Below are 25,000 nucleotides of genomic sequence, written 5' to 3' on the forward strand. Positions count from 1 at the left end.
AATGCAAATTATTTTCGCCAATACTCATGTCACAATAGCATCATAACAACAACAACAACAACAACAACAAACATCCTTCCCCGTGACCTTCAGGGACAAGGAAACAATTCAGACTCCATCCCTCTGTAAAGAATTCCAACTCTTACGTCTGTCGGACATAAGGTCGTAAGTCGCTTCACCACCCAACCTCGCGCGCCGATTCTTCATCAATATGCAAGGGAAAAGAACAAAAAGAGAACAAAAACAACAACGACACAACGGCCGCACAAAATTTTATTTGTTCTAAGCGTCACCAACGCGTTCCAATCACACAAGCCATAATCGGCTTTAATAATACTTGACTAAAGGGTCATTGGAGAGGGAACACATACATACATACAGACATACTTGCACGCACACATAAGTCATAATAATTCATGACTAAACTAAAACAATAACTTAAGAAATAATGAAAAAAATACAACGCCACCACCAACACTGACAACACTGATACTAGTAATAACAATAACAACACTAACCATAACAACAATAATAACAATAATAATGATAACAATGCTAATGATCATAACAATAAAAAAATAATAATACCAATAATAACAGAATAAAATCAAGCAACAATGATGATACAATAACAATAAAAGATCACCTACAGTGTACGCCTGACATTCCTTGAGCGATAGAATACTTAAATTATTGCAATGATTCACGCTTTTCTTCTCGTATTGACTGACCCTTATCGATAATAGCTTGTGCCTGTCAGCTATTTTATTCATTGCACATATATTCACACACACACACACACACACACACACAAACACACACACACACACACACACACACACACACAAACACACACACACACACACACACATCCTCCCCCCCCTCCCCCCCACACACATATATATCAATGAATAATAAACTACATACATGTAAACACGCACGCCCGCACACACACACGCACACTTACAATTACAGCAATAACAATGGCGTTGACCATAATGCCTTTTACGAGAAAGAAATGAGGAAGTATATTAAGGTGCAATAATACCAGCATTAATATTAAGAAGGGAATTGCAACAGAGAAATGGCACTCCGAAAGAACAGCAGGTTTAATAAAACATTCAAAATAGCCACTTAGATAGGAAAAGAGAAAGAGAGAAAGAGAGACTAGAAAAAAAAACACACACACTTAGTTAGGCTCTTTAAAATCAGGAACACAACCAACTCCCACACTAACCCCCCCCCTTCCCTTACTCCCTTCCCGCCTCCCCCTTAAAGAACACTTTCCAATACCACATTCCTAAATTTAAGGGTATTTAGGAGGGGAGGGGAGGGGAGGGGAGGGGAGAGGAGGGGAGGGGAGGAGAGTGAGTGAGAGAGAAAACATAAAAAAGAAAGAAAGAGAGGAACGCAGAGAGGATAGAGGAAGCGAATGAAAGGGCATTAGGGGAATGGGGGGGGGGAGAGGGGGAAGGGGAGGAGGAAGGGGAACGCTAATCTTCCCCTCCCCATGATAATAAAGTCTTCGCAGGTGCCGGGACCCAATAAAAGATTTACAGGTACTGAAAGCGGTTTGTAAAATTAAGAGCATGGGAGAGGGTAGTGTGGGGTGGGGGAGATGGAGAAAGAAAGAGGTGGAGGAAGGAGAGAGAAATAGAGAGATAGAGAGAGAAAGAGGAGAAGGAGAGGGAGAGAAGGAGAGAAAGATGGGAGGGAAAGGAGGAGGAGGAGCGAAAAATACGTGATTCTTATTCCAGATTTTTATATAAATTTCCGTGATATTTCTCCCCTTTTCTACCCTTACGGAATAAGTTTTTTTTCTTCTTCTGATTCATGCCCATACATAGACAGATCTTAAACAGACCCCTAAATAATAGATAAAGGAGAAAAATGTGGATTCAATAACCGAACTAAATTACCGATTCAACGACCCCCCCTTCCCCAAAGAGGAGCAAATATTAGTCGACAAGCTATCAAAAAAGTAGGTAGAAGGTGTGCATCTAAAAAAAAAGAAGAAAAAAGTACATATATCAATCACTTCATTTAGAAAAAAAATATATATATATATATGATTCAGTTCCCTTAATCCGACTCAGTAAGCACTGCTGTCAATCAAGTCGGAATTTGTCTGAATTCCGATACTTGATAAAAGAAAAAAAGAAAATAATAACATCAAACACTCGTCCAGTTTTACGGGATACATTTTTTTTTCATTTCATAGATATAAAAGCAGTATATCCGATAACATCGATACGATTTAGTTGCAACTGGCACATCCTTTGACAATTTGCAACAATTTTAGTCATATGTGATGCCATTTATCCCGTTTCAATAAAATGCTAAAGAAAAAAATGCAAATGTCCTAAACTTCCCATCAAAACCAAACACACTTTTAAAAGATCTATTAATAGGGACGTGGGCGTGTTAACATACATTGTGTGTGTGTGTGTGCGTGTGTGTGTGTGTGTGTGTGTGTGTGTGTGTGTGTGTGTGTGTGTGTGTGTGTGTGTGTGTGTGTGTGTGTGTGTGTGAATATATATGGTCTGCAATCTACAGTAGTAGTATTTATATACAGTAGCCTGATATACAATTTTCCTGATTCGTACATACAGTATACAGTATTCAAAATATGTAGGTATGCATACATCTAGATATGTACTATGTACACTATGTATACATTCATAAAATACAGATATAGTCACATCCTTACTTCAGATATATCTTCATAATCATACATAAGAAAAGCCATACACATAAAGGCTCGTGCGTACGTATGAATTGCAACCATACAATAACACATTTACATGACCATATACGCCTATTAAGTAGGTACTTACATGTGTAAGTACATGGGGCGACGTGGGGAGGGGGGGAAGGGGAGGGGATAGGAGGGGGAGGGGGGTCTTCTACACTGTAGCGTGAGAATCTCGTTGGCTTCTCCTTCGGAATACATTAGTCACTGAACGTTTTTTTTTTTGTTTTGTTTTTTATTCTCCTTCGCTGGATTCCACGGTATGTGACAGACTTAAGCGTTTGTATGCGTGCGTGCATGCGTGTGTGTGCATGCGTGTGTGTGTATGCGTGTGTGTGTGTGTGTGTGTGTGTGTGTGTGTGTGTGTGTGTGTGTGTGTGTGTGTGTGTGTGTGTGTGTGTGTGTGTGTGTGTGTTGTATGTGTGTGTGAGTGTGTGGAGAGAGGGAGTGGGGGAGGGGAGAGAGAGAGAGAGAGTGAGGGAGAGAGAGAATGATGAGAGATGAGGAGGAGGAGAGAGAGGAGAGAGAAGAGAAAGGAGAGAGAGAGTGCGAGATGATGATGAGGAGCGAGAAGAGAAGTGGGAGGAGGAGAGGAGAGGATGGGGATAGAGAGATAGAGGAGGGATGAGCGAGATGAGAGAGAAGAGTTAGGGAGGCGGAGAGAGGATAGAGAGTGAGAGGGAGGAGAGAGAGAGAGAAGAGAGAGAGAGAGAGAGAGGAGAGAGATATTTAAAGAGAGGATGAGAGAGAGGAGGTCGAAGGGAGGAGATGAGGGAGGAGAGGGAGGGGACGAGGAGAGGAAGAGTGGAGAGAGTGGAGAGAGATGGAGAGGTGAGGATGACGATGGAGAGGAGGGGGGTGAGTGAGAAGAGAGTGAGAGTTGATGAGAGGAGATTTGAGGACGAGAGAGAATGAGAAAAGGGGGGGAGAGAGGAGAGAACGAGTGACGGGGGTCGAGAGGAGAGAGAAGATATGAGAGAGACGAGAGAGGGAGATGAGAGAAGATGGATGGAGAAAGTCGGGAGAGGAGGAGGGAGAGAGGAGAGAGAGAGAGGGGGGGGGGGGGGGGAGCGAACGCGAAAGAGGAGGGGGGGGGAGAGACAGGGAGCGAAGGGGGAAGCGGAGCGAAAGAGAAAGACAGAGAGAAAGAAAGAGAAAGAAAGAGAAAGAAAGAGAAAGAAAGAGAGGAGAAAGAGAAGAGTGCATTAGTGAGCGAGTGAGTGCGTACGTAGTTGAGTGCAAACAAAAGGCATGCGTCTGCCAGCACGCGAAAGAGAGATTTTATGTTTCGTGTTTCAATGTACGGATATTTTTATACGTTAAAAAAAACACACCTTTATTCACGCGTCAAAATAATGTCGACTAACAACACATCTCTACCTGCATTTTTCCCAGATTTATTCACCGATTCCATTTGGGTGAGGGCGTGTGTGTGTGTGTGTGTGTGTGTGTGTGTGTGTGTGTGTGTGTGTGTGTGTGTGTGTGTGTGTGTGTGTGTGTGTGTGTGTGTGTGTGTGTGTGTGTGTGTGTGTGTGTGTGTTGTGTGTTGTGTGAGTGTTGCTGTGTTGTTTGAGTGGGTTGTGAGTGACACTGTGTGTGTGTGTGTGTGTGTGTGTGTGTGTGTGTGTGTGTGTTTTTTTGTGTGTGTGTTGTGTGTGTGTGTGTGTGTGTGTGTGTGTGTGTGTGTGTGTGTGTGTGTGTGTGTGTGTGTGTGTGTGTGTGTGTGTGTGTGTGTGTGTGTGTGTGTGTGTGTGTGTGTGTGTGTGTGTGTCTGTCTGTCTCTCTCTCTCTATCCCTTTAACCCTCTTTCCCTCCCTCCCTCCCTCCCTCCCTCCCTCCCCCCCTCCCTCCCTCTCTCCTTCCCATTATGAAATTTTAACACTTCTCCTCTGTAACTGCGCTGTAACATCTTTTATGACCTTTTCACAGACTCATTTGCATTCCGAGATCTATGACACGTACGCACATAAGGCAAACAATCCAAGGAATTTCAATAGACACAGACATGCATGCAAGCAGGCAGACAGATGCAATGCACACACGTACACACACACACACACACACACAAACGCACACAAAGACAACATAGTCACACTTGTCAACTCTCTCTCTATCTACTACTTTCTATTTCTCTTTCTCTTTCTCCCTCTCTCACCCTCACGAGAGCTTATCTAAACAATTGGCTCGATATCCGAAAAAAGCGAAAAGCTATTTCCAACAGCTAAACTAGATTGCATAATAATAATAATAATAACATTAATAACCATGTGGTACAATAAACAAATAAACAAATAAACTGAATTCTGCAAAACAGATAGGAAGATATCCATTACCGAAAACAATTGTCATTATGTTAATGTATTGGCTGGGAATTAGATAGATATATCTATATATAATCAGCACGGGGTTGTTCTTTTCCCTGTCGTGTTTGTTTGTTTGTTTGTTTGTGTGTGTGTATGGGAGATATTATCATATAAAAGAGCCTGATCTCATACAGAGTAATAACATTCATAACAACAATAATAATAATGATGAAGATTATTACAATATCAATAACAAAAATATTGATACTGCTACTAATAATGACCATAATAACAACAACGATGATGATGATGATAACAATAATAACAATCCCTCGCAGAACCACATAAAAGAGAAAGGAAAAAGATGATTTTTCCTTCCCCTCCCCATCCCCTCCCATCATCCCCCCCTCCCTCCATCCTACGCGCCCGTAAATCGCCCTCCGCCGCCCACAACAGTTACGATAATGCGCAACGACCCCCCCCCCCTCAAAAAAAAGGAAGAGAGAAAGAGAGCGAGAGAGAGAAAGATAAAAAAAAAAAATTGGCCGTCACTATGATAATCCCCTTCGCTAATTAGCTAGTAGCTGCCTCGCGAATTTCCAAAAGATTTTTGGATTTGAATTTGTTACCTTTTCTTTTTTCTTTTTCAAAGTTTATGCATAGGTGTGTGTGTTTTGTGTTTTATGTGTGTGTGTGTGTGTGTGTGTGTGTGTGTGTGTGTGTGTGTGTGTGTGTGTGTGTGTGTGTGTGTGAGAGAGAATGTGCGTGTGTGGCTGTGTAGTATGAATGTGTGTATTTGGTTGTGTGTGTTACGTGCGGTGTGTATGTAATGAGGCTTGTATGTGTGGTGAAAGTGTGCGTTGTGGTAAGTGTTCGTAGTATGTGGTGAGTGTATAAGTGTGTGTGTTTTGTGTGTGTGTGTGTGTGTTGTGTGTGTGTGTGTGTGGTGTGTGTGTGTTGTGTTTTGTGTGTGTGTGTGTAGGTTTGTGTGTGTGTGTGCTTGCTTGCGTCGTGTGTATAGTGTGCGATGTTATATGTGAAGAGTGTGGTGTGTGTTAGAGTGGTGAGTTTGTGTGTGAGTTTGTGTGTGTGTTGTGTGTGTGTGTTTTGTTAGTGAGTGATTGGAGTGTGTGTGTGTGCTTGCGTGTTGTGTGTGTGTGCACTGTGTATAATTGTTTAGATTTCTTACGGCCTCACACTGAACAATCCCAATCTAAAAAAAAACAAAAAAAAAAAAAAAAAAAAACCAACAAAATTACCCCTCAGAATGATTTAACAAAAGTCCTACTTTCTCGGTCACTAAAACCCCCTCCCTACCATTCCCATTGCCTTTCCATAGTGTTCCCCCATGTTACCCATGTTAACAGTTTTAACAAAGATGGGAGAGGGAGAGGGAGATGGTGATGAAAGGGTAAGTGGGTAAGGTAGATGGTTTAGAGGGAGGAGAAAAAAGACCGAAAAAAGAACGAAAAAATAGATGTAAGAGATGGGAGAGGGCGAGGAGATAAGGGAAGAGAGTGATTGTGTACTAGGCAAAGCGACTGACAAAGATAGAGGTTGTTGAGGGCGCGTGAGTAATGGGAGTTGGTGAAGAATAAAAAATAAATATGGAAAATGAGATGAGATTGTCTGTGTTGTTGCAGCAGAGAGCATACACATGGGAAACGAGAATGAGAGCAGAGGGAGGAGAGAGAGAGAGGAGAGATGACGGAGCGATATGAGAGTAGTAGAGTTGAGAGGGATGAGGAGTTAGGTGAGAAGATTGAGTGAGGCGAGAGATAAGAGGGAGGGAAGAAAGATTTGAAGGAGTGAGGGACAAGGAAGGAGGTTGGGAGCTGAGTTGAAGTATAAAAAGTGCGCGAGAGAGAAGGAGAAGAAGAGGAGAAATTGAGAGGGGAGACTGAGTGTTGTTTTGTGAGTGTGAGACTGAGTGTAGAAAAGAGTAGGATGAAGTGAGGGGAGTTGGAGAGAGAGAGGTGAGGAAGGAGAAGTATGGTGGGGAGAGTTGGTAGGGGTGAAGTGGGAGAGGAGTGTGAGGTGAGTGTGGACGAGAGGGATTGGGAGAGAGGGGGTGGGGGAGAGGATGGGAGGAGGAGGAGAAGGTGGTGGGGGGGTGGGTTGAGAAGGTAGGTGGAGTGTGTAGGTGAATGAGGGGGGGGGTAGAGAGGCTGGGGTAGAGATTTGAGAGATGAGGTGAAGGAGAGGAGAGACGCGGAGAGGGGAGGAGGAGAGGTAGAGAGATGAGGAGAGGAGAGAGAGAGACGAGGGAAGAGAGCGTGAGTGAGAAGAGAAGGTGAGGAGAAGAGAGAGGAGAGAAAGATGAGTGAGAGAAGTGATGAGAGAAAGAGAGAGAGAGATAGAGAGATAGAAAGGAGAAAAAGAGAGAGAAAGAAAGACAAAGAAAAGGAGAAAGAGTGGTGAATGAATGAGAGAGAGAATACACAAAAAAAGATTAACAGGGCTAGGAGACGTAGTAACACAAACACCGAACCAAGAAAAAAAGGAAAACGCCAATTCGTGAGGCCAATAAATTTCGCCATTGGGCCTACTAGCTCCTCTGCATGCCTCGTTAACTCCGCTCTGTACACCCTTTGTCTCGGTTAAGCCAGTCGTGGCTTTTCAAATGGAGTTGCAGGAGACAAGTTTGCTGCATGGCCTAAGCCTTATTCATTCTCTCTCTCTCTCTCAACACACACACCCGCTACTACCTCCCACCCCCCCCCCCCCCCCCCCCCCCACCCATCCCCCCCCTCACCCCCCCCCCCCCCACCCCACACACACCCCCAACCCCCCCCCCCCCCCCCTCCACCCCGCCCCAACCCACCCCTCCCCCACCCCCCCCCCACCCCCATCTCTTCTCTCTCCTCTCTCTCCTCTCCTTTCCTCTCTCTCTCGCTCTCTCTCTCTCTAATCTATCTGATTATATGTATTCACATATCTATCTGTCTATCTACCATCCATCCATAAGTCCATCTATCTATCTATATATCTATAAAACTCTCCTCCCTATCCCTCTACCATACCCCCCTCCCGACATCTTCTTTCATTACATAAATAACAAAAGATGTATATTTGTTTCTTTCACTTCTTCCCCTTCTCTCATCTCGTCGACCCCGATCGACCTCGTTTTTTTAATATAAATCTTTATCATCATCTTTTTTCTTCTAAAATTCTTCTCGAGTGTTGTAATTCCCCCCTTTGCATCTACGGATTAACGACTATGAGAAAAAAAAAAAAAAAAAAAAAAAAAACTGAATAGCGAAACCGTTGTTCTATTATTTTGGTAAAAGGCCCGCACGCACACCCCACGCACGCATGCATCCACACACATTCGCATAAAAACATAGATAGATACTCACACTTACATAAACTGCACACGTACATATATATTTTGCAAATCATCATACTATTTCAGTTTTCATGTTATGGGTTTTGCAAGTTAATTTTGTGCAGTTTAGTTAGTTAGTTTGACGCAGCCCGTCTGTTACATCCTGATATCTCCTTTCGCTATTGTTAATCTATGTTTTTACAGCGACAGAGGGGGGGAGAGAGGGAGGAAGGGAGAGAAGGAGGGAAGGGGTGAGATAGAATGAGCAGGGGTAGGGAGAGGGACTGGGGAGGGTGAGTGAGGGAGATACCGAGGAGAGATGGGGCGGGGGAGGAGGGAGAGAGATAGTAGAGCTAGAGAAACGAGAGAGAGGAAAGCGAGCAAAGCGAAAGAAGAGAGAGCGAGAGAGAGCCGAGAGTAGATCGGAGAGGAGGAGAGGGGGAGAGGAGAGAGAGGAGAGGAGACATCTAGGAGGAGTAGATAGAGCTGAGAGAGAGGATAGAGGAGAGGGAGTTTGGAACGCTGAGTGGAGCTTGAAGCTAGAGGTAGATACCAATGTGGTGGAATGCAGTGGAGAAGAGAGAAATGGCTATGGGGGAGAGGGGAGAGGAAGGGTGTGTCTGCGAATTAATCGGGAGATATGCGGGAAGCTAAGTATGGGAGGGTAGAGGTAGCATGCTGTGATGTGAATTCTAGTGACGTAGATAGGAGCGGAGAGAGGAGAGAGGAGAGAAGAAGGGAAGAAGGTGAGGAGATAGAGAGGGACAGGGAAGAGCGAGAGAGAAGGAGAGAGCGAAAGAGAAGAGAGAGGAGAGGAGAGAGAGGAGGAGGAGAAGAAGAGGAGAGAGAGAAGGGAGAAGAGAGTAGACGGCGGGGAGAGAGGTAGGGAGGAGGAGGATGATAGACGAATAGATAGAGAGAGAGGCGATGAGCGATCGAGGAGTAGCGAGATAAGAGAGAGCTAGTGGCGGAAGAGGGTCAATCGAAACAGGAAGGAAATCTAGAAAAGAAAGAGGTCGTAGATATCTATGAACGATATGGAAGGTAGAAGCTAGGAGGTAGATAAGAGAGCGAAAGATGAGGAGAGAGGGAGACGATGGAGAGGAGAGGATAGGTCTCACTAGAGAAATCAGGATATCTCTGGATCTGTGATTGATATATTAGCGTAGATGGATTCGCTCTTTAGAGATGTCTCTCGCTTATGATAGATGAGAGAGAGAGGTAATATATCTTCAGAGCGAGATATTCTCTCTTATTTCGATATTCTCTTGGCGATTTGAGTGTCGATCTTGGATATAGATTAGCGATTATGTGTGGAGGTGCGAGGAGAGAGAGAGAGAGGATGGGGTAGATGCGAGAAGAGCATAGGGATCGATGAGGATGAGAGGGAGACTAGCGGAAGATTAGATAGGAGAGAGAGAGACGTGAGAGGACGAAGGGGGGAGGGGGGAGATTGGGAATTAGAGAAGGGAGGTAGAGAAGCAGAATAAGAGACGTGAGAGGAGGGCGAGGGGAGTAGCGAGGGAGAGAGGGAACGAGAAGAAGGAGAGGAGAGGGAGATTGAAGTAGCGGTGAGAGGAGAGGAGAGGGAGAGGGAGGAGAAGGGGGAGAGAGAGGAGAGAGGAGAGCGAGCGATGAGGAAGGAGAGAATGAGGAGTAGGGCGGCGAGAGAAGACTGATGGTGAGAGAGAGAGAGAGAGAGAGAGAGACAGACAGAAAGAAAGAGAGAAAAAGAGAGAAAGAAGGGGGATAGGGAGGGGAATCAGAGGAACAAAAATGAAAGATCACGCTATATACACCAAAGTCTTCAGTATGTGGGTCATTATTAATTCATGTTATTACACCTGGAAATGACCCAAAGAATGTACATGACATGAAAATGGCTGTGACCTTTCTCGGGCAATGCGTATCAGAGGTCTTTGTGTATTATTCCGTCTCTTTCTGCTATTATCTTAATTTCTTAATTGTATTACTCTCAGAAGACCCATTTTCTTTCTAGCGAAAAAGTTTACCACCTGTTTCTGACATAAATAAATCATTTTAATGATTGTGTACGTTCTATGTGACTCGTACCCCGTGTGTGTCTCTGTTCGAGTGCGTAAGGTGTTGTGCTTAAATATATATATATTTTATATATATATAATATATCTATATATATATATATATATATATATATATATATTTATATATAAATACATATATTTTATGTTATTTTTTATATGAACTCTACGGGAATTAGTTTCGCCTTTCAGAATTAGATCCTGACACTCTGCTGTATAAAATGATATATATATGTATACGCATATAAATATGTATATATATGTACCTTTATATACATGTATATATATATATATATATATATATATGTATATATATTTGATATATATAAATATATATATATAATACATATATATATATTATTATGTATATATGTCTATAGTTATTATTTAATGCATATACATATATTCATGAAAATTTATATAATATACATGTATAATATATATATATATACCTAATTAAATATTACTATATAAATATATCTATATAAATATTATAGTTCTTTTACACAGCAGGGTTAAGTCTTGGTGTCTTTCTACTTGGTTTTTTGTTTTTTTTTCTTTTTCTTTTCTATTTCCTTTTTTCTCTTTCTTTTTTTTTCTTCGTTCTTTCTTTTTTTTTCTTTCTTCTTTTTTTTTCTAGTTTCTTTCTTTTTCTTTTTTTTTTCTTTTCTTTCTTCTTCTTTTTTTTTTTCTCTCTTCTTTTTTTCTTTTCTTTTTTTTTTTTATTTCTCTTTTTCTTCTTCTTTAGGTTTTTTTTTTGTCTTTTTCCTTATTTTTTTTTTCTTATTTTTTTTACTCTTTTTATTTCTTAGTTTCTTTCTCTTCTTTTTTTTTTCTAGGGTTTTTTCTTTCTGTTCTTTTTTCTTTTTTCTTTTTTTTTTCTTTTTTTTTCTCTCTTCTTTTTTTTGTCTTTTTTTTTCTTTCTTCTTTCTTTTTTTCTTTTTTTTTCTCTCTTTCTTCTCTCTTTTAACTCTTTTCTCTCGCTCTCTCTCTCTCTAATCTATCTGATTATATGTATTCACATATCTATCTGTCTATCTACCATCCATCCATAAGTCCATCTATCTATCTATATATCTATAAAACTCTCCTCCCTATCCCTCTACCATACCCCCCTCCCGACATCTTCTTTCATTACATAAATAACAAAAGATGTATATTTGTTTCTTTCACTTCTTCCCATTCTCTCATCTCGTCGACCCCGATCGACCTCGTTTTTAATATAAATCTTTATCATCTTCTTTTTTTCCAAAATTCTTCTCGAGTGTTGTAATTTCCCCCCTTTACATCTAGGGATTAACGACTGAGAAAAAAAAAAAAAAAAAAAAAAAAAACTGAATAGCGAAACCGTTGTTCTATTATTTTGGTAAAAGGCCCGCACGCACACCCCACGCACGCATGCATCCACACACAATTTTTTTATCCGGGCCCGCCATAACAAATATACATAGATAGATACTCACACTTACATAAACTGCACACGTACATATATATTTCGCAAATCATCATACTATTTCAGTTTTCATGTTATGGGTTTTGCAAGTTAATTTTGTGCAGTTTAGTTAGTTAGTTTGACGCAGCCCGTCTGTTACATCCTGATATCTCCTTTCGCTATTGTTAATCTATGTTTTTACAGCGACAGAGGAGGGGGAGAGGAGGAGGAAGGGAGAGAAGGAGGGAAGGGGGAGAAGGAGGGAAGGGGGAGGGAAGGGGGAGGGAGGGAGAGAGGGAGAGAGAGAGAGAGATAGAGCATAAGAGAGAGAGAAAGAGAGCAAGAGAAAGAGAGAGAGAGAGAGAGAGAGAGAGAGAGAGAGAGAGAGAGAGAGAGAGAGAGAGAGAGAGAGAGAGAGAGAGAGAGAGATTGAGTCGATAGAGAGAGAGAATGAGAGAGAGAGGGGAAGAGGAGAAAGAGCGAGAGAGAGAGAGTGGAGAGAGAGGAGGAGAGAGGAGAGATGAGAGAGAGAGGAGAGAGGGTAAGAAAAAAGTAGAGAGAGAAGGGAGATAGCTGGGAGGAGAGGACTGAAGAAGAGAGAGAGAGAGAGAGAGAGAGAGAGAGACAGACAGAAAGAAAGAGAGAAAAAGAGAGAAAGAAGGGGGGTAAGGGGCTTAGGAAGGGGCATCTAGAGTGAACAAAAATGAGAGATAGCCAAATACCACCGAATGTCGCGTATGTGGGTCATTATTAATTCATGTTATTACACCTGGAAATGACCCAAAGAATGTACATGACATGAAAATGGCTGTGACCTTTCTCGGGCAATGCGTATCAGAGGTCTTTGTGTATTATTCCGTCTCTTTCTGCTATTATCTTAATTTCTTAATTGTATTACTCTCAGAAGACCCATTTTCTTTCTAGCGAAATAGTTTACCACCTGTTTCTGACATAAATAAATCATTTTAATGATTGTGTAGGTTATATGTGTGTGTGTATCTGTACGTGTGCGTAAGCGTGTGTGCTTATATATATATATTATATTATCTATATAATTTATTTAATATATATATATATATTTTATATATATATATATATATAATAAATATTTAGTATATTTATTTTATATGTACTCTACGGAAATTAGTTTCGGCCTTTCCGTATTAGATCTGACACTATGCTGTAATAAAATGATATATCTATGTATACGAATATAAATAGGTATATATATGATCCATTTTTTATACATGTATATATTATATATATATATATATATATTTATATATATATTATATATATAGATAAATACTTATATATATATATATGTATATATGTCTATATATATAAATTTATATGCATATACATATATACATGAATATATATATATATACATATATATATATATATATACATATATATATACATATATAAATATATATATATAAATATATATCTTTTTACACAGCAGGGTGTCTGGGTCTAGTTCTGAAATGCGAAACTAATTCCCGTAGAGTTCATGGCGGAAGGATTTACTCCTAACTTTGTCGTTCCAGTATTGGCCAGCTAAGTAATTGCGAGGGTGAGCGAGGGAAAAAACAGAAATTGGGGAAAAAGAAGGACGGAAATGAGAATAAAGACGGGAAAAGGGACACAGGCACTGAATGAATAGATGGACACATGCGAACCCTCAAAATAACTGAACAGGAGCAAAATAAAAATGAAAAAAACGCACATACAAACACCGACATTAAACGCCTATATGGAACCTACTGCCCATATTATCTTTCCACATCCCGCCCTCCACTTCGCCCCCCCCCATAACCCCCATTAAAGTCGTGCTCGGAAAGCCAATTATTCTCACCCATCGAGTAGTATCGATTCCCTCCACGGTATGTTTCGTGCATGGGCGTGTACGTGCCTACTCGCCGGCACACGTACACATGTTCATGCATGTATCCGTAAATGCCGTACACACACGTACTTCGGTTACTGTCGTACACACTGCTGGACATTCATTTTTGACTATTGTGTACACATGTATGTATACATATATTCGTGACTGTCGCACACAAACGCATACATGGACTCGTGACAGTCGAAAGTAGACACACAAATACATACATATAAACACACATACACACGGGGACACAAAAACATATGGGCTACTAATGGCTTTGACACTAACACCCACCCAACCACACGCACACCCACATCCACATCCATCCCCACCCCCCACAAAAACAACCAATCTACCCCCCCAACATACACCCATACATCCTCCCCCTCCCCCCACCCCCTCCCACACTCACACAAACCCATGCCTCCCCTACAGACACCCTCCCCCGCGCCCATATGGGTTTGCGATGGCTTTGTCAGTTTTTATATTTAACTGGGCGGGGGTTGGGAGGGTGGGGTTGAGGGCGGGGGGTTGGGAGGGTGGGGGTGGGGGGATGAGCTTGGCTTAACCTCAGCTTCCACGCCAATGGGATTTATGGAATGATGGGCAAATACGCAAACAGCCCGTTGGATCAAATGAATGGTTATGATTGGTGATGATGGTTGTGATGATGGTGGTGGTGATGGTGGTGGTGATGATGATGGTGGTGGTGATGATGGCGGTGATGATGGTGATGATGGTGATGATGATGGTGGTGGTGGTGATGATGGTGGTGATGATGGTGATAATAATGATGATGAGGAGGAGTGTTGTTGTTGTTGTTGATGATGATGGTGAAGGTGATGATGATAAAGGTGATTAGGAAGATGAAGACGATAATAAAGATGGTAATGACGGCGAATCACGGAAAACGAAAATGATGACGGTCGTGAGAGAGAAGATGATACTAACATGACGAAGCTGATAATATTAATTAACGATGACGCTAATAACTGACTACAATAATGATACATCCGCGTTCCTTTCCGTGAAATTAATTAAGATAATGAGTCAAGAACAACACTGCAAAAGCTTTAGCCTCACAAATGCAACAATCTTGGCCGCGGGTGTTTTCCTTGTACACAAAGAAAATAAATGTTTGTTCCGAGTATTTTCTGTGTGTGTTTTTGAATGTGAAAAGCATTTCTAACTGTGTGTGTGTGTATATATATATATATATATTTTTATTTATATATATATATTTATATATATTTTTTTTTTTTTTTTTTTTTTTTTTTTTTCTTCTTTTTTCTTTCTTTCTTTTTTCTTTTTCCTTCTTTCTTTTCCTTTTTTTTCTTTTCCAGTTATAGTCTAGTTTCCCTTTTAGGTTCAAAATTCCAATAAATTCCCAAAAAAAAAGTAAAAACGTAATAATGATAATAACAACAACAATAATAGTGAAAATAGTAAAAATAAAAATAATAGTATCAATAACAATAACAATCAAACTAGCACCAATCCCAATAACAAAACAATAACAAAAATAATAACCAAAAATCATCTAGCAACACGGAACTCACGGAACAATTGTCCTATTTGTCTCATTTGTATTTGTTCCTGCAATTGTTCATGTGCTTGGCGAGGGTATAGAAAAAAAAAAATTAATAACTTGGCGATTCTACTTACTAATGAAACACTCGCTTCCTCGTTCTGGGACTTACCTGAAAATAAAAAAAGAGAAAATGGAAAATTAACAATGGAAACATTGCATTGTAAACTGAAATGTTGTAAATAATGTGTTTGTGGGGGGGGGGGGTGGGCGTGGGGGGAAGGAAGGGAGGGTGGGTGGGGGGTAAGATAAGAGGAGGAGGGAGGGGAGAGAGGGAGTAGACTCGTTCTTGAAATGTCGAAAACTAATTCCGTTATTGAGTTATGGCGGATGGAATTTACCTAACTTTGTCGCGTTCAGTATTGGCCACAGTAAGTAATTGCGAGGGTGAGCGAGGGAAAAAAAAAAAAAAAAAAAAGAAAAAAAAAGAAAAAAAAAACAGAAATTGGGGAAATAGAAGGCCGGAAGAAATGAGAAATAATAAAGACGGGAAGAAGAAAAGGAAAAAAAAAGGGACACAGGCACTGAATGAATAGATGGACACATGCGAACCCTCAAAATAACTGAACAGGAGCAAAATAAAAATGAAAAAAACGCACATACAAACACCGACATTAAACGCCTATATGGGATCCCTACCTGCCCATATATCTTCCTCACATCCCCGCCCCTACCACTTCGCCCCCCCCCATAACCCCCATTAAAGTCGTGCTCGGAAAGCCAATTATTCTCACCCATCGAGTAGTATCGATTCCCTCCACGGTATGTTTCGTGCATGGGCTTGTACGTGCCTACTCGCCGGCACACGTACATATGTCCATGCATGTATCCGTGAATGCCGTACACATACGTACTTCGGTTACTGTCGTACACGCTGCTGGACATTCATTTTTGACTATTGTGCACACATGTATGTATACATACATTCGTGACTGTCGCACACAAGCGCATACATGGACTCGTGACAGTCGAAAGTAGACACACAAATACATACATACAAACACACATACACATGCGGACACAAAAACATCTGGGCTACTAATGGCTTTGACACTAACACCCACCCAACCACACGCACACCCACACCCACATCCACCCCCACCCCCCACAAAAACAAACAACCTACCCCCCCACATACACCCATACATCCTCCCCCTCCCCCCACCCCCTCCCACACTCACACAAACCCATGCCTCTCCTACAGACACCCTCCCCCGCGCCCATATGGGTTTGCGATGGCTTTGTCAGTTTTTATATTTAACTGGGCGGGGGGTTGGGTGGGTGGGGTTGAGGGTGGGGGTGGGGGTGGGCGGGGGGATGAGCTTGGCTTAACCTCAGTTTCCACGCCAATGGGATTTATGGAATGATGGGCAAATACGCAAACAGCCCGTTGGATCAAGTGAATGGTTATGATTGGTGATGATGGTGGTTGGTGATGGTGGTGGTGATGATGATGGTGGTGGTGATGATGGCGGTGATGATGGTGATGATGATGATGGCGGTGGTGGTGGTGATGTGATGATGATGATGGTGGTGATAATAATGATGATGAGGAGGAGTGTTATTGTTGTTGTTGGTGATGATGATGGTGAAGGGGTCCCACCTGTGATTCACATCACAAGGTGATTAGGAAGATGAAGACGATAATAAAAGATTGGTAATGGACGGCCGAACGAAACACGGGAAAACGAAAATGATGGTCGGTGTGAGGAGAAGATGTACTAACATGGACGAAGCTGATAATATTAATTAACGATGGACGCTAATAACTGACTACAACTAATGATACATCCGCGTTCTTTCCGTGAAAGTAATTAAGATATGAGTCAAGAAAAACACTGGCAAAAGCTTTAGATCACAAACTGCAACAATCTTGGCAGGGGTGTTTTCCTTGTACACAAAGGAAATAATGTTTGTTCCGAGTATTTTTGTGTGTGGTTATTTTGAATGTGGAAAAAGCATTTCGAACAGTGTATGTATATGTGTATATATATATATAATATATATGTATATATATATATATATCTATATATATATATATTTTTTTTTTTTTTTTTTTTTTTTTTCTTTTTTTTCTTCTTTCTTTTTTCTTTTTTCCTTCTTTTTTTCCTTTTTTTTTCTTTTCCAGTTTATAGTTGGTTCCTTTTAGGTTCAAAAATTCCAATAAATTTCCAAAAAAAGCTAAAAAAAAAACATGTATAATTGATAATAACAACAACAATAATAGTGAAAATAGTAAAAATAAAAATAATAGTTTATCAATAATTATAATAAAATCAACACTAGGACCCAATTCCAATAACAAAACAATAACAAAAATAATAACCAAAAATCATCTAGCAACACGGAACTCACGGAACAATCATCCTATTTGTCTCATTTGTATTTGTTCTGTATTTGTTCCAGCAATTGTTCATGTGCTTGGCGAGGGTATAGAAAAAAAATATTAATAACCTAGCGATTCTACTTACTAATGAAACACTCGCTTCCTCGTTCTGGGACTTACCTGAAAATAAAAAAAAGAGAAAATGGAAAATTAACAATGGAAACATTGCATTGTAAACTGAAATGTTGTAAATAATGTGTTTGTGGGTGGGTGGGGTGGGGTGGGGGGCAGGAAGGGAGGGTGGGTGGGGAGTAAGAAAGAGGAGGAGGGAGGGAGAGAGGGAGTAAGAGGAAAGAAGGAAGGAAGGAAGGAAGGAAGGAAGGAAAGAAAAAGAAAGAGAGAGAGAGACAGAGAAAGAGAAAAAGAAAGAGAGAAAAAGAGACAGAGATATTACACAAGAAAAAAAAGAACAAACACAAATTGAAAGACAAAGAGAGAAACGAAAGGAAGGAACAAGAGAAAGCGAAAAATTGCGTGTTTGCGCTTGAGTGAGCGAAGTCGATACCCTCCCTAGCCCCCTCCTGTCCCCCCCCTCCCTATCCTTCCCCCCCCCCTCCCACCCTTCCACACACACACACACACACACAAACGCACACACACACACACACACACACACACACACACACACACAAACACACATGCACGGTGCAGACGAAGACAAAACCCACCTCGATATCACGGACGACAACGCAGATAACAAAGCCAGACAGAGCGAATGAAACGAAATTCAGCTGGTAAAGATTCCTCATTTGCACATCCTGTCATTTACCCGCCGTGACGTCGCGCCGATACATCATCGCGTCTTCTGACAGATGGGGAGCAAAACACACACACACACCCGAGACGGAGGAATTATGGGCCAGATTTCTCGTCTGTCTTTCTCCTTCCTAATTTTATCTGCGGTTTCTCTCTCTCTCTCTCTCTCTCTCTCTCTCTCTCTCTCTCTCTCTCTCTCTCTCTCTCTCTCTCTCTCTCTCTCTCTCTCTCTCTCTCTCTCTCTCTGTGTGTGTGTGTGTGTCTGTGAACGTGTGTGCGTGTTTGTTTGTGTCTGTCTATCTGTCTGTCTACTGTCTGTCTGTGAACGTTCGTGCGTGTCTGTTTGTGTCTGCCTATCTGTCTGTCTGTGTTTGTCTGGAGAATAAGGGGGAGGGAAAAAAAGGGAAAACAAGGAAGAAAATTGGCGTAACCCAATCCTCTTGTTCAACGCCATCTATCGGATGATTCGACGCGAGACTAGGCCAAATTGGGAGGCCGATTCGCTAATCCTTAGATTAATATTCGTGCCGGACGAAAGGCATGGGGGTGATGAAGAAACTATAGAGAAGAAAGGAGGCAGAAGGAGAGGGAGAGATGGAGGGAGAGGAAGAGGATGGGAGGGGGTAGGAGAGAGGGAAAGGGAGAGGGAGAAGGAAGGGAGAAAGAGAAGAAGAAGAGGGAGAGAGAAAGAAAGAGAGAAAGAGAGAGAAAGAAAGAGAGAGAGACAAAGACTCGATAAACGAATGTTTACACGCACAAATAATTGATCAGATCCGAGATCCGAGAACGCCATCATCCCCCCAACCCCCCTTCCATCCAACCATCCCCCTTTCCCCCCCTATCCCTCCATTCCATGTCTATATATCAGGGTTAAAAGGTAGTGTTTAAAGGGTTGTTATAAAAGGAAAGAATAAAGAGAAAAAAAAAGAGAAGTGAAAAGAGCCTGCCGTTTCCTCACGCACAGCCGACTAAACGAGAGTGCATGGAAGAAATTTGAGTAACTTCAGTTTAAAAAAAAAATCGGAGAAATCTCGAAAGAAAAAGGATGAGTGAAGGAATGGATTAGAAAAAAGTAATAAAATCTCATCTCATCAATGTATTACTGTTATCATTATCATTATCATTTATAGCAGTATCACCATAGTCATCAGCAATATTTCTTTTTGGTTTAATTTGGAGAATTTATATATATATATATATAAATATATATATATATATATATATATATATATATATATATATATATATATATATATATATATATATACATGAATGAAAACTTCCTCCTCCAAAAAGCCTGGATCGATCTGATACCTAATGCTCGCTCGCTCGCTCGCCTTGGCTGCCACGTTCAAGAGCCCGCCGGACTCCCAGGCGTTAGGGCGCCGAGCTGACCACTGACCTTTGACCTTTCTTAGTTCCTGTCGGGGATGGGAAGAGTGGGAAGGGAGGAGAAGGGAGAAATAAGAGGGAGAAGGAGGAAGGGGGGAAGGGGGGGAAATAGGAAAGGAAAGGAGAGGGGAAGGGGGAAATACGAAAGGAGAGGAGAGGGGAAGGGTGAAATAGGAGAGGAGATGAGAGGGAAAGGGATAAATAGGAGAGGAGAGGAGAGGGGAAGGGGGAAATAGGAGAGGAGAGGAGAGGGGAAGGGGAAATAGCAAGGGGAGGGGGGAGAGAGGAGAGGAGGGGGAAGTAAGAGGGGAAGGAGAAGGGGGGGGGAGAAGTTGCAAGAGAAATCAATACTTAGTTCCAAGAAATCTCCAAATTGTATTAGATTGTATCACAGTCTGATCGATTGTAAACGAATAATTAATAGAATCGAGTCACAAAAAGAAACAATTACCTGATTTGTCTCTATTATTTTCTTCTTCTTCTTCTCCTTTTCTGTTTTTCTTTTATGGCGTTAATTCATCATGGGTGGCTCGAAAGAATGGGAAATCAATGAAATGTTATGGTGATTCTGATCTATAATGGATCCTGTCCATATCTCCCGACACATTTAGACCGTATCTGGATCCCATTTGTTTAAAATTGCATTGCAAACACGATGTAAAGATAGAATGATATATTCGCACAGACATAAACAGGGCAGACAAAGAGAGAGACATGCTCACAAACACGCACGCACGCACAACGATACACACTCACAACACAACACCATCCCCCCTCCCCCTCCCCTCCCACACACACAAACACATTCACATTCAAACAAAGACACACACTCACAAACACCCCCCACACGCAAACACAATCACACATTCAAATAACGACAGACACACACACACACACACACACACACACACGCACACACTAACAAACACACCAACAAACGAACAAACCCCCCATCAACCTCCCGCCCTAGCCAATAAAATCATAATAACAACCTATAACAACAACAAAAACAACAACAACCATAAATCTCCTTACAAAACACACAGACGCCTGGATACGCCCTGCTTCCTTAAGGGTCTGGGATATTCTACGTCTCAGGGGAAGGGGAAGGGGAAGGGGAAGGGGAAGGGGAAGGGGAAGGGGAAGGGGAAGGGGAAGGGGAAGGGGAAGGGGAAGGGGAAGGGGAAGGGGAAGGGGAAGGGAAAAGGAAGGAGGGACGGGGAAGGGGAAGGGGAAGGGGAAGGGGAAAGGGAAAGGAAGGAGGGACGGGGAAGAGAAGGGGAAGGAAGGAGGAAGGGGAAGGGGAAGGGATGGGGGAAGAAAAGGGGAAGAGGAAATGAAGGAGGAAGGGGGAGGGAAGGGGAAAGGGAAAGGAAGAACGGGGACATGGAAGGGGGTGTGGAAAGTCAGAGGAAACTAAGGGGAAGAGACGGGAGGCTGAAGGTCGAAGAAGAAAAGGGAATAAGGAGGTAGAAAGAGGAAAAAATAGGAAACGGTAAACGAAAGAGTGGGGGAGGGGTAAGAGACGAGAATAAGGGGTTGGGATAAAAGGTTGAAGGGATATAAAGGGGGAAAGAGGAAGGGAGTAAGAGCAAGGAAGAATGAGAATAGAAGGGAAGCGAATAAAGATTGGAGGAAAGAGGCAAAAGGAAGGGGAGAAGGAGAAGAAATTATATGTATACACTCGTATCCCCTCACCTGTACACTAACCATTAATTCGAGAAGGAGAGCATAAAAAATGAGCCTTAATGGATCCTGACCGAAGGGTTGAAATGCCGTGACCACGGGGTAATGGCAGATGATGAATGGTGTATGAATGAATGCAAGGTATGGAGAGGGGAGGGGAGGGGAGGGGAGGGGAGGAGGGGAGGAAGGAGGAGAAGGGAAGAAGGAGGCAAAGGGAGAGAATGAGAAGGAAAGGAGAGAGGAAGGGAAGGGGAGAAGAAAGAAAAGGGGAGAAAGAAGGAAGGCATGGGGGGGAAGAAGGAATGAAGAGAGGAGAGGAGATGAAGGAAAGTAAGAGAAGGGAGAGACGAAAAAGCATGATAGGTAGAAGGGAAAAGGAGAGAGTAAGGAAGGGTAGGAATGGTGGTAAGGGCGACAGAGGGAGAGGAGGAGATATGAAGTGGAATGGAGAATAAGGAGAGAAACGCGACAGAAAGAAAGGGATAGGTGGATAGACATATATATATATATATATATATATATATATATATATATATAGAGAGAGAGAGAGAGAGAGAGAGAGAGAGAGAGAGAGAGAAAGAAAGAGAGATAAAAGCAGAAACGACGATTGGAGAAACGAAGAGAAGGAAATAAAAAAAAGATACAGAAAAGGACTCCTATAAATAATTCTCCAAAACTGCCATCCCAATCCCTTAATGGCACGGCTTCCCACCTGCCCCTCCCCCCCTCCCCCCACCCCCATCCATCCCCCGGTCAATCCATCGGCGCCCGAAAATCCAGTGAAACACAAATAGTACCACTCAGTGCACGTACCACGCATTCCAGGGTACATCCGCCCTTCGGTTCCCATGTACCCTATTTGCCCGAAAAAAAAAGAAAAGAAAAGGAAAAAATTTACCCATCGTTTTAATTCTTCTCTCCACAAACGCACACATACATTCATACACTCACTCATACACTCAAACACACAGATAGAGAGACAGACACACACACATTCACACACTCAAACTACACATACTATACATACACACACACACACACACACACACACACACACACACACACATACACACACACACACACATATATATATATATATATATATATATATATATATATATATATATATATATATATATATACATATACATACACACATACATATATACATATATATTAGAGAAGGTTCCGAGTGTGCGGAAGTGGTGAGAGACGGCGCATCTGACAGAGTGTGTTGTTATTATTACGTGTTGGGTTCAAAGCTGGTTAATGGCAGTCATCACTCCCGCTCTGGCTCGCTCTTCATAACGTAAACACAAACACGCATTAACTTACATGTTGCTCCTCTCTTCTCCTTTCCTTTCCTCCTTTCCTCTCACTTCTCCTCCTTATCTTCTCTTCTCCGTTCTTCTCATCTATTCTCTAACTTTCCTTTTTTTCGTTCTCTCTCTTTTACTTTTTTTTCTCTCTTTCTATCCATTTCCTTTTATATTTGCGTATCTCCTCTATCTTTCCCATATTTTTTTCCCATTCCTCAAATGAAGGAATAAAATAAGATAAGGATGAGGAAGATAAGATGATGAAGAAGAAGAAGAAGAAGAGGAAGAAACTAAAGATAAAAGGGTAGAAGATAAGAGCTGGTTAGAACGAAAAAGAAAAAAAAGAAAAAGGAACCAACGTTACAGTCAAACAAAATAAACGTTAAAGACCTAAAGACAAACAAACAAACAAACACAATTTCTGATGATTTTATACAACTATCAATCACAAGCTAGAACAAATAAAAGGGGAAAAAATCCCAAATTCCATTTTATTTCCCATTCAAAGAAAAAACAAAACAAACAAAAAAAGAGAAAAAAGAGACGAGCGAGTGTGAGAGAGAAGAAAGAGACTAAACACAGCAGGGCAAAAGACCACGTCAATCACCCACAGAAACCTCGAGAGAACGTAACTTCTTTCAGACTTTCAAAAAAAATAAAAATAAAAAATAAAACGACTGACCGCGTCCTTTTCCCTCACCCACGCCCCCCCCCCCACTCCTCCTCTCAACCTAAGTACACAGTCTAGAGTTCATACGATAAAAAAAGGAGAGAGAGAGAGAGAGAGAGAGAGAGAGAGAGAGAGAGAGAGAGAGAGAGAGAGATGGAGGGAGGGAGATGGAGAGAGAGATGGAGGGAGGGAGATGGAGAGAGAGAGGGAGATGGAGGGAGAGGGAGAGAGAATGAGATATATATATATATATATATATATATATATATATATATATAGAGAGAGAGAGAGAGAGAGAGAGAGAGGGAGAGGGAGAGGGAGAGGGAGAGAGAAAGAAAGAGAGAGAGAGAAAGAAAGAGAGAGAGAGAGAAAGGGAGAGAGAAGCAGACAGGAACAAACAAATAAATAAACAAATAAACAAAATGACCAAGCTAGTAACACACGCAAGAACGAAAAAACAAGGGCGATTCCATTCACCATCCATCCCCCCTTCAGCTGTTTCCTCTCGCCCCGACAATTGAATTAATTCACCGCTAAGTCCTATTAGTACACTAGGGATAAATGATCCATTGATAAAAAAAATACGGGTGAATAAATAAATAGAGGGTTGGCGAAACAAAACTGAATGAGTGAGCTGAATAAGGAAGAGGTGAAGGAAGGGCGAGAGAGAAGGAAGGAGAGGAAAGGTGGGAGGGAAGGACAGATGGAGGGATGAAAGAAAGAAGGAGAGGAGAGAGAAGATGAAAGTAGGAAGGGAAGGAGAGGGGGAGGGAGGGAATGAGAGGCGGAGGGAGAGAAGAAGAGGAGGAAGGGGAGAAGGGGGAAATTGGAAGGAGGGAAGAAGGGGAGGAAGACGAGGAGGAGGAGGAAAGAGAAGAGGAAGAGGAAGAAGGAGAAAAGGGAGAGGATGATAGGAGGAAGAGAAGGACAGAAGGCTGGAGAGGAGGAAGAAGATAGAAGGCGGGAGGAAAGAGAGAAGGGAGAGAAAGGAGAGAATGAAACAAGAGACGGAGGGAGGAAAGGAAGGAAAGAGGAGGAAGAAATAGATATATAGATAGACAGATGGATAAATAAACAGATAGAGAGAGAGATTAAGAGAACAAGAACAGAGGCAGAACAAAAGAGGGGAGCTAACGCCGTCAGCAGGAGTCCCTTCACCAACATCAGCAGAAAAAAAATCCCCATCTCAGCAATCCTTCACAAAATTATCCCCTCTCACTTCAATACCGTTTATACCCCCACCACATCACCCCCTACCCCTGCCCCTCCCACTCCACCCTTTCCCATAACCTTATCCTTCCCCCACCACATCACCCCCTCACCCCGTCCCTCCCACTCCACCTTTTCCCATAACCTTATCCTTTCCCCACCACATCTCCCCCTCACCCTGCCCCTCCCTCTCCCCTTCCCCCTCCACATACCCAACATTCT

The 25,000-nt window shown here is 42.0% G+C and overlaps 1 protein-coding gene across 5 annotated transcripts in view; it reads right to left on the bottom strand.

The window, feature by feature from the left end:
* Positions 1 to 25,000, bottom strand: part of LOC122262266 (uncharacterized) — a 456,008-nt gene that overhangs the window by 259,355 nt on the left and 171,653 nt on the right. The window contains exon 2 of one of the 5 annotated variants that reach the window (XM_086533849.1): positions 17,462 to 17,866. The exons of the other annotated variants lie outside the window; for them this stretch is intronic. Within the exon in view, the coding sequence (XP_086389975.1) occupies positions 17,831 to 17,866 (36 nt within the window). The 3' untranslated portion in view covers positions 17,462 to 17,830. Of the gene's footprint in view, positions 1 to 17,461; positions 17,867 to 25,000 lie in introns of those variants that run through there. 5 annotated transcript variants of the gene reach the window in all.

This window comes from Penaeus japonicus, unplaced genomic scaffold, assembly GCF_977035675.1.
Source record: "Penaeus japonicus unplaced genomic scaffold, GWHDUDI00000001_assembly GWHDUDI00000040, whole genome shotgun sequence".
In the NCBI taxonomy this organism is placed as follows: Eukaryota; Metazoa; Arthropoda; class Malacostraca; order Decapoda; family Penaeidae; genus Penaeus; species Penaeus japonicus.